The sequence below is a fragment of the Panicum virgatum genome, chromosome 6K, assembly GCF_016808335.1.
Source record: "Panicum virgatum strain AP13 chromosome 6K, P.virgatum_v5, whole genome shotgun sequence".
Classification (NCBI taxonomy): Eukaryota; Viridiplantae; Streptophyta; class Magnoliopsida; order Poales; family Poaceae; genus Panicum; species Panicum virgatum.
Genome location: NC_053141.1, coordinates 11,886,457 through 11,896,907, shown reverse-complemented (window position 1 = coordinate 11,896,907; position 10,451 = coordinate 11,886,457). Strand labels below are relative to the sequence as shown.

The window sequence follows — 10,451 nt, the reverse complement described above, 5'->3', positions numbered from 1 at the left end:
TTTTGAAAAATCCCTTGCACCTCACGTCTGTTCGTGCCCCCTCCAATCGGCGTCATACCCGTCCCCCCTTACCCATCCACCCGCGCGACTCCCGCGACTCCGCCGCCCCTTGGCCGGCCGCCCGCCCCTTCGCCGGAGTATCACGGGCGATGGGTAGCGGAGCTCCACGGTCGGCGGATCGTCACGGCCGAGGGCCGGCGGACCTCCACAGGCGACGGGAGACGGCTGGCGGAGCCACACGGGCAAAGGGCGGTGGAGCTACACGGGAGACATAACGTCATGGGTGAGGAGCGGCGGAGCACCACAAGCAAAGAGCGCGAGGTCGAGAGGAGGAGCTCCACGGGGTCGGGCGGCGGCGGGTCCCGCTCCTGGAAATCGACTCGGGAAGAAACAAGGTAGGGGCGCTGGCCGCTGGAGGGGGATTTTGCAAAACTGGGATTAGCAGAGCTAATGGTGGAGGGTTTAAGTGCTAAATGAACCCACCTCTGGAAAAAACCATTAGATGCGGATCCTATGGCCTCAATCTATAATTTGCAAATTTGCACAAATGGTCTGGTTTCCCATAGATACGGTCCCGTAGATGATGCCGCATTGCAGTGTGCAACGCCCCGGACCCCACCACACACCGACACACGGGCAGGCAGAGGGAGACTGCGACTCGACACGCCTCCGGCGGCTTTCCAGGGCTCATGCCCCACCGGGCACCGGCCACCAGACTGACGTCGCTGCTGAGAAGTGAGTCCCGCCTCGCCAGCACCCCGGCCGGGCCGGCTATAATATAAAGCGCCGGCCACTCTCTCTTCCTCCCCAAACACACAGAGCACGCAGCTAGCTCTCTCAGTCTCTCCTTTGCATCGCGTTGCGAGCCCGGCCGGCTCCTAATTTAATCCTCGGACAAGCGTCCTGCCGGATCGCCGCCGATCCGATCTATGGCTCCCACGGCGGCGGCGGCGGCGAAGCAGCAGCACACGGGGAAGGCGGCGGCGCTCGCGGCGCGCGACGCGTCCGGACACCTCGCGCCGCTTACAATCACCCGCAGGTACGTACGGCGTGCACCCTCGTCTCCGTCGCCGTGTCCTCCTAGACGGGCTAGACCTTTATTTTCCTTGGATCGGAGGGCCGCCGGCCGCCGAGCACACCTAGATCTAGCTAGCCTATGTATGGCTCGGTCGCGGCAGCTCGCGGCGTATGCTCGGCCGGGGTGCCATCTAAATAAACATAGCATTACTAGAACACTGCTTTGCGCGGCCTATCAACTAGCATTAACTCAATGCAGATACGACTAATCAGTTAAGCACAACTATACATCTCATACATTTCCTATCAACACTTGTATGATCTAACCATGCCTCATCGCAAGAGCATTATAATAATCTGATTTTCACATTAAAATCTTAATCTAGTACAAGTCAAGATCTGGTCTAAACTGCACATGGCCGAGGCCAGCTTGCTTGTGTAGTGTACTTATATGGGCTGAATATAAAACATGAGTACAGGTCTTTGGCTCTGAAATGTAAAGGTTTGCAACCATAGGTGATATGTAATTAAGCTATAGGTGACATTAAGTGGCAGCGAGCAATAATTTTTTTTAGAAATATTCTAATGGGAAGAAAACGGGGAACTGGGGTAAAAAAAACAACTGCTATATATGGAGACATCAACTGCTATTAACACTGGAAAATAAGATGATTCACACATAGGCAGTGCAAGCTTAAATATTGTGCTTAGAATGAGAACAAAACGTACATCGGTCCCTCCGCGGCACAAAAGGCACGTGCTAGGCGTCATCCATGTGGACGGCCACTTTGGCTGCTGGGGAGTGATCTGCACGTGGGAGATCACACGGGACCGTGGGTGAGCTATGCAGGGTGGCCCGGCATGTATTCTTCGTAGCACGTGCCATTCACTAGTAGAAAACACATCAAAGGTCCACCTCAAAGGTACCAGAATGAAGATGAACCATACCTATGCTAGCATAGGTACCGATTCATCTTCGTACTGGTATCTTTGGGGTGGATGAGACCTATGGATGAGCCTTAGGGTGATAACTTTTACATTAGTACCGGGTGGTACCACCAACCGATGCCTATGGATGAGCCTTAGGTACCGGTTGGTAACATCAACCGGTACCTTAGGCTCATCCATGAGTTACTTCAAAAGGAAAATATCTATCTTCCAATCAAAAGTGATGTGTAGACGAGATGGTAAGAGAGGTACATGCAAGGCGAGAGATTCTGAGTTCGAATCTCACCCAACCACTTTTGCTTTAGCAACCGGTGCCTATAGGCACTTTTCCAGTAGTGATTCGCTGTGCCGACGCATACACCATGGTTGCTTCTTCGCTAGCGGCTGACAGTGGGCGTCAAGGACTGGCAGACAAAGCACCACAACAGAAGAAAGTAGAGAAGGCTAATGTGGGAAAGGACTTTAGTCCCGATTTTACAACTGGGACTACGAATCCGAGACTAAATATACTGGTGATCAGTCCCGTTTGTAGCGACCAGGACTAAAATAAACCTTTGACATCAAGCGGGCTTTGGTCTGCCCTTGCGTGCCGCGGGCCGAAGCAGCCGATGCGCGGCACTGCTTGCCCCCGGCGCGGCTTGCCACAGGCCCGAGCCACCGCCGCTCGCCGCAGGTTTCACCTGCAGCCGCTCGCCGCGGGTCATGGTCATGTATGGATGGAGGATGCTATGACTAGCTCTCGCTGGAAAGAGTAAAATGCACCGCTGGACCACGAACTTAAGTCCTAGTGTCATCTAGGTCCCCATACTTCAGAAATATACATTCAAATCCTTAAACCTGCTAATCATATCATGTGAGATCCAAATTACCATTCTTAAAACTCCGAAAGTTGTATAAAGCATGAAATTATATATAAAACATATAGATAATTATAACAAATTTACTTGTACAAGTATGTTCAAATACAAAAGATCTATATAAATAATATATGAAAATATAAATCATATGACAAAATCAGTAAAAGATCAGAAAATAAAAAAGGATAAATTTTGGAGAAAACATCGGAAAAATTTTTAGGGCAAAGTTTTGAAATAAAATTTTGGAGAAACTTTTGAAAATATAAGAGTTGAGCGCAGAAATTAAGAAATAAAATTTGAGACCACATATTTAAGCTCCGCATCAGCAAAAATACTTCCGCTTTATAACTTAAAAATGGTGATTAGAACTTTACGTGACACAATTAGTAAGTTTAGGATCTGATTGTGCGATAGATTTAAAAGTTTAGAGACCTAGACGGTACTATAAGCCAAGTTCGAGGACTGGCCATGCATTTTACTCCGTTCGAAATAGCACGTTGTGACAAGATACCCATCCCATGGTGCCCCAAGCAGACCTATAAGAACTCGTAACTTGTAACCCGTGCAGCATCAAGCCACGTGAAGCAAAAGTCCAACCGCCCATGTCCCTGCTTGCATGCGTCCTCTTCCCATCCACCTGATCTTTTAAACCATCCATTGCACTTTCATCCTAAAGTATTAGTATCCAAGTTTTGCAACGGCACCTGGGTGCGGATGTATCGCTCGGTGTCGGTGCACACAGAATACTTTACGATGCTTTTAATTTTGTACAAGCTGGTTGTCCATATATCTATAAAGCATCAACTTGCACGTGGCTGTGACTCAGAACATAGTACCAGTTGACAGTGCAGTGGCTTGGGGTATCTTGTCACAACGTGCGCTGGCAGTTTCTTCTGTGGTCGTCGCAGGCTAGGTCCCTGTGCAACCTATATATGCCCACTACTGGAAACTGGAATTTCTCCGAGGGTGCGCACACCCACATATAATTACAAAAAACCGACATGAAAATAGAAAAATAATTGCCTTGTGTTTTTTCTTTTCTTTTCTTTTTGATAAGGACTATATGCCTCTGCTTTGTTGTCGACCTTTGCTTGGCCAGGGCATTTGGTGTTAGTTTCAGCCAGTTACTGTTGTTTGGTAGCCAATGGAAAGAGTAATAAGAGCTAATTCTATATATATTTGATTGGATAAGCACAGAAACCACATTTATTCGCCTGTTCGGTTTATTGTAGAGATTTATGTGGATGTACAGTTTCTTCACTAAAGAAAGAAAGACACTGCTGTATTTACAGTTTATTCACTAAAGAACAAACCTTATTGTAGTCTTGTTTCTGTTTATTGTAGTGTTTCATGTGAATGTACAGTTTCAACTAAAGAAGGCACTGCTATATATAAGTGGAGAAACTGAATTTTAGACCTCTTAAGTTGATAATTTTTTTAGCATATTTCATCTTTCAAAATGATTTAGAACCCATTTATTAGGCCACCATATATTTTACTGAGGTAATGCTTTGGGGGAAATAATTTTGGAATTAATTATATTTTGGCAGACAATGCAAAGGTTGGAGTTGATCCATGCAAGCCGGTAGTGTTTGAGAACTAGCTTGGGGATACTGTTATTTGTAGATGGTCCTCACGTGTTTGGAGGAGGGGGATTAAAACTTTAGTCGCGTAACATCGCATGTTTGGACACTAATTAGGAGTGTTAAATATAGGCTAATTACAAAACTAATTGCACAAACAGAGGTTAACTGACGAGATGAATCTATTAAGTCTGATTAATCTATCATTACCACATGTTTACTACAGCACAATATGGTCAAATCATGGACAAATTAGACTTAATGATTGTCTTGCAGTACTGGATCTATATAAACAATTTTTTTTGCGGGTAAACTATATAGACGACTAATCCACTCGTTTGTATGGATGAATGAATCTGCTATTAACATGTTAGTTTTGCTGTACCGGATCATGCTGCTGTCATCAATTTATATGTGCTGAATATGCAGGAGCACCGGAGACGATGATGTAGCAATAAAGATTCTGTACTGCGGAATCTGTCACTCTGACCTGCACTCCATCAAGAACGACTGGAATAACTCCATGTACCCCGTGGTCGCTGGGTACGTGACTTAACATGCCTTGTTTTTGTTCCTCGCTACTCTCCATTATGAATGTTATTGCATTCTCTGGATTCTGAACATACTGATGAACGACTGTTCCTCATCCATGGTTCATGCATGGTGGCAGTCACGAGATCACCGGAGTGGTGACGGAGGTGGGAAAGAACGTGACCAAGTTCAAGGCCGGGGACCGCGTCGGCGTGGGCTGCATGGTGAACTCGTGCCAGTCCTGCGACCGCTGCGACGAGGGGTTCGAGAACCACTGCCGGGGCATCATCTTCACCTACAACTCCGTCGACCGCGACGGCACCGTCACCTACGGCGGCTACTCCAGCAACGTGGTGGTCCACGAGCGGTTCGTGGTCCGGTTCCCGGACGCCATGCCGCTGGACCAGGGCGCGCCGCTGCTGTGCGCCGGCATCACCGTGTACAGCCCCATGAAGTACCACGGCCTGAACGTGCCCGGAAAGCACGTTGGTGTGCTGGGGCTGGGAGGGCTGGGCCACGTCGCGGTGAAGTTCGCCAAGGCGTTTGGGATGAAGGTGACGGTGATCAGCACGTCGCCGGCAAAAAAGCAGGAGGCCCTGGAGCGGCTTGGCGCTGATGCCTTCATTGTCAGCAAGAGCGCCGACGAAATGAAGGTATCACGCGCTGAGATCGAAATAAAACTTTCAGTACACACCAAATTGATCTGAACTGGCCATACGCATATGTAGGATCATGGTTTTCTCACTGTGCAATGTTGGTCTTTTTTTGGCAGGCTGCGGTTGCCACCATGGATGGCATCATCAACACGGTGTCTGCCAACATGTCCATAGCCCCATACATGGGTCTGCTGAAGCCCAACGGCAAAATGATCATGGTCGGCCTGCCCGTGAAGCCGCTCGAGATCCCGCCGTTTGATCTCATCATGGGTAAGACGATCCCCTCACGAAATCAAATGTTCCATGAGAAATTTGCTCGTTCCAAACAGGATCCTGGAGCACGGTTGGTTTTGCATCAGTTTATTCTTGTACATGAGCCTTCTGAAACTGTCAAGTAAGTAATCCTGGGCGTGCAATTGCAGGGAACAAGACCTTGGCGGGGAGCTGCATCGGCGGCATGAGGGACACTCAGGAGATGATCGACGTCGCGGCGAAGCACGGCGTGACGGCGGACATCGAGGTGGTGGGAGCGGACTACGTGAACACGGCCATGGAGCGCCTCGCCAAGGCCGACGTCAGGTATCGCTTCGTCATCGACATCGGCAACACCCTCAAGAGCTCCGAGTGATGATCACTTCTGGCATTGGCAGCAGCTCTGAGGCTGCTTCTCAGATATATGATGAACAGTCTAAGTTTTCGCATCAGTGATGCTGTAATGAGGACGGAGATAAGTAGCACATGTTACTGTGTTGGCTATGTTCAAATAATGCACCTTCGCATTAAAATTAATATATTGGTTTGCTAGCTATTTGAATATCTCATAATGTTTTTGAACCTATACGCACTGCAAATCTGGACAGAACCTTATTTTTACCATATTATTAGAAAATATGAAGTTACATTGGCAACTGCTATTAGGGAATGGTTTGGATATTTTCCGACCATTTTCGAATTCGATCCGGTCTGTATTCTGTAAGGGTTTTTATCCGTCTGTATCCGATTCCGAGTATCCAATATCCGTAAACGATCCGTATCCGAATGCTCAAAAATATCTATTACAATCTTATCTGACAAAAACTAACACTATCCGTATCCGACTCCGTATTCGAAAACAAATATGAAAACAAATACGATATCAGTGATATCCGTCCGTATCCGATCTGTTTTCATATCTAACTGCTATGCCAAAAAGTGATCTTCTATTTTGTACTTGGTTAGATGAAAACTTGCTATATAAAAAAAATATGAGAAATAATAATTTACATGCAAAAAATATGCCATAGAATGAAAATTCTTGATTATAGAAATTTTTTAAAAATAACTATCAAATTTGGACTCTTTACGACGGAGAAACACCGGGTGCAATTTTTAATTCTAGATTACAAAGAGAAATATCAATTATTCGTGTGTTTTCATCTCAATCAACTGATCAAACTTCAATTGTATATATATAATGCTTCTGTTTAGAAATTGGAAAGGCGGCTGTAGCTTAGTGGTTAGTGCCAATTTTGGTAGGTTATAATCTCGCTTTAGCAGGTGAGTATTTTTTTCTTTCTATTTTACCTCTCTTGCATCAACGGGAGAGAGGAGTGGAGGTGTGGCTCTATGGGCCGAATTGAGATAAGCTGGGCTGCATCGGCTCAGGCAAAACAGTCTACTTTTAAATAGACAAAGAAGCTAAAATGCCAAACTCAAATGCAAACATGAACGTAGCCCAGTGGTGAGGCACATTGGATTGCACTCAAAGTTCTTAGGTATAGAAGTACTAAATACCGAAAAGAAGAACAAACCAAGTGTCATAGCTCAATGGAAAGTTTAAAACTTTTGGGTTAATAGGTTCCAAGGTTGAACCTTGGCCTCCACAACTTGTTAATTTTTTTTTCATATTATTCTATTTTCCCTTACGTTACATGGTGATTTATACTTTGTTATTCATGACGATTTGCATAAGTGTCATAATGTTTTGGGCCGGATCGTAACGAAATTGATAAAATGTCACGATTTTTTGGGCTTCGTATCAATACCTGAGAATCCATGGTGTTCTCGGAAAATGTCATGAAAAAACCATCAGAGATTAAATGGTTTCTTTTAGTACTATGATAAAGAAGACTTAATGGTCTTGCAGGCACACCTCAAGGGCACATAATTTTTAGAATGTAAGCTTAAACATGGTGAAAATTTGTTGATTGCCTTAGCTTCAAATTAAAAATTTTAAACTTTTTTAATACTGGAGTCTACTTAGGTCGTTTGCCGTGCACATTATCATGCTGAAAGTGATCTAGGGCCCTAAGTGGGTTTTGGTGAATAATGACAAAACACATGTTTATTTAATTGTGTGATTGAGCATGTGTGCAGGCGATAAGTTTGTACAGGTGAAACAAATGACGCCATACGACCCCTCAAAAAGGAAACGAAAAAGGCGTAATTCAAGCATACTCAAGAAATTAGATTTTATATTTAAAATTTGAGTATAGAAACGCCATACTATCAAGAGGGACTTGATTCAAAGGTGTTAACTTGAAACTAGTGCTCAAGAGAACCCAGACAAATATTTGTGAGACACAAATACCACTCAAAAGAGCAAAATGAGAATTTTCATCCTGCCTAACCCGTATACTCCGGGTAAAGGGCCGGATACACCGGATCCCATTGCCCGAAGTGTCCGGATGACTATTCCCGGGCCGAAAACTAGGATTGCCCAGCGGCTATTTTCTGGGCTGAGGGGTATAAATACCTCCTCACCTCCTTCAGCTCACCCTCTCTTGCCCATTTGACTAGCTGAACTCATTCCCAAGCCAAGAAAAGCTCTCTCACTTCCCTTTCTCCATTCTTGAGTGATTCCTTTGAGGGATTTGAGTGAGAAGCAAGCAAGAGCAAGGATTCGTGCTAGTGAGCCTCATTCCCACATCTTGAGCACTTGGTTTTGGTCAAGCCCGCGGATTCAAATTTGTTACTCTTGGAGCCTTGTGCTCCTAGACGGCTAGGCGTGCTTGTCATTGCTCGACCTCAATTGTGAGCTGCACAAGAAGTTTGTAAGCTTCTTTCCTCTACGAGGAATCAATAGTAAGTAACCTTGTGCTTGAGAGGTGATCTCACCCTTGGGAGAGGAATATAGGGGTTCTTGAGCACCATCTCTTGAATCATTCCTCAACGGAGACGTAACACCTTCGGGTGTGAACTTCGGGAAACAAATCCTTATCTATTTTATATTATTTTACTTGAGTTCATTGCTATTTGCTTGCGAGTCTTTGTTTCTAGGGTTTGGGTTCGATCTACTTAAACACGAGTTTCTAGTGAAAGTTATTTGCTGGATATCAACCTAAAGGAACCCTTGGTACTCGTACTTTAGCTCGATCTACTTTTCATACACTGATTCCTGCAGTTTTCTTTCAGTGATTTCATACCCGGAGTCTCTGGGATAGAGCTCCGGATACTCCGGACACAAAACCTGGAGTATCCGGGCTGAGTCTGCGTCTGACAAGTTTTTAAGTGTTTTTGAACTGCAAATTGCCTATTCACCCCCCTCTAGGCATCTTAAGGTCCTTTCAATTGGTATCAGAGCTTGGCTCTCTATTCAAAGGGCTTAACCGTTCGAAGAGGTCAAGATGTCGGGTGATGAAAAGGATCCCAAGAATCCGGTTGATGAAGGCGGAAAAGGCGATTCCGGTGATGAAAAAGAGAATGATAAGAATGCAGGGCCATCCAACAAAGATAAGAAAGAAAAGAATAAGAATGGTGGAGAAGAGAGTGAAGTGATGTCTTATGAGAAGTGGAAGGCTTGGAAGAAGAAGAAAAAGGAGTAAAAGAAGAAGAAGTCTAGCTCCCGGATTATCATTGATTCAAGTGATGACTCCAACACCGACTCCAAGAGAAGAGCCTCACGCTCCTCTAACAAAGGAAGCTCATCAAGGTCAAAAGGAAAAGGTGATTATCGAAGAGTTGGTCATGACTACACTTTTTCACTACCTAGTGAGCACAATGCATCAATTCACATGGACAAGCCACCTTTCTTTGATGGCACTGGATATAACCAATGGAAGACTAAGATGTTCAGTTACATGAATGCAATCCACAAGGATCTTTGGAAAGTCGTGGAAGTTGAGTGTGAAATTTTGGATGAAGATGAAACTCCAACACCAGTTCAAGTATATGTGCTACAAAGAAACTTTCAAGCTTTAAACATCCTACACACATCCGTGAGCCCCGAAGAGTTTGATAAGATAGAAGATGCACCAACCGCCAAGGATGTTTGGGATACTCTTCTAGTGAATCATCAAGGGTCAAAGAAAAGTCCGTGAATCAAGAATCAAGACTTTGGAAGATGAATTGAGTTTATTCTCCATGAAGAAGGATGAAGGTGTCAAGGAGATGTATAACCGCATGAAGAAGATAACGAATCAAATCAAATCTCTTGGTGGTGACAAGTGGGGTGACCGTGAGATTGTGGACAAGCTCTTGACCGTCTACATGTCTAGGGATGTCACTCTACCTAGCTTGATAAGGGCCAAAAGAGGATTCAAGCACTTCACCGCTGAGAATGTCCTTGGAAGAGTTGAAGCTCACCATGATCAATTAAAGAGAGTCAAGATTAACCAAGATCTAGCCGAGCTTCAAGAGCAAGCGGCCAAGAACAATGGGTTGGCACTTCAAGCTAAGTCAAAATACAAAGAAAAAGCAAACCAATCATCAAAAAATGAAGGCACTAGTAGTGGTGAGGATGATGAGCTTGACGATGAGCAAATGACCTTCTTTATCAAGAACTTCACAAGAGTGTTGAAGAAAAGCAACTTTAGAAACTTTGGCAAAAACAAAAGGTATGAGCCAAGAAGAAGATCAAATAGGCCATGCTTTGGATGTAA

At 45.0% G+C, this 10,451-nt stretch overlaps 1 protein-coding gene across 1 annotated transcript; it reads left to right on the top strand.

Annotated features, from left to right (window-relative positions):
- Positions 1 to 820: 820 nt before the first annotated feature.
- On the top strand, positions 821 to 6,409 carry LOC120711764 (probable cinnamyl alcohol dehydrogenase 5). The gene is made up of 5 exons (XM_039997403.1): positions 821 to 1,039; positions 4,835 to 4,948; positions 5,076 to 5,589; positions 5,709 to 5,862; positions 6,015 to 6,409. The coding sequence occupies exons 1-5, from the start codon at positions 930 to 932 to the stop codon at positions 6,218 to 6,220; spliced, it is 1,098 nt and encodes a 365-aa protein (XP_039853337.1). The 5' UTR covers positions 821 to 929; the 3' UTR covers positions 6,221 to 6,409.
- The last annotated feature ends 4,042 nt before the right edge of the window (positions 6,410 to 10,451 follow it).

What these genes read in the sequence shown, in the direction of transcription:
- LOC120711764 (XM_039997403.1), top strand. Translation starts at nt 930, where the DNA reads ATGGCTCCCACGGCGGCGGCGGCGGCGAAGCAGCAGCACACGGGGAAG. An exon ending in CCGCTTACAATCACCCGCAG is followed by an intron (nt 1,040 to 4,834) that starts GTACGTACGGCG and finishes CTGAATATGCAG; the next exon opens with GAGCACCGGAGACGATGATG. An exon ending in AGAGCGCCGACGAAATGAAG is followed by an intron (nt 5,590 to 5,708) that starts GTATCACGCGCT and finishes TTTTTTTGGCAG; the next exon opens with GCTGCGGTTGCCACCATGGA.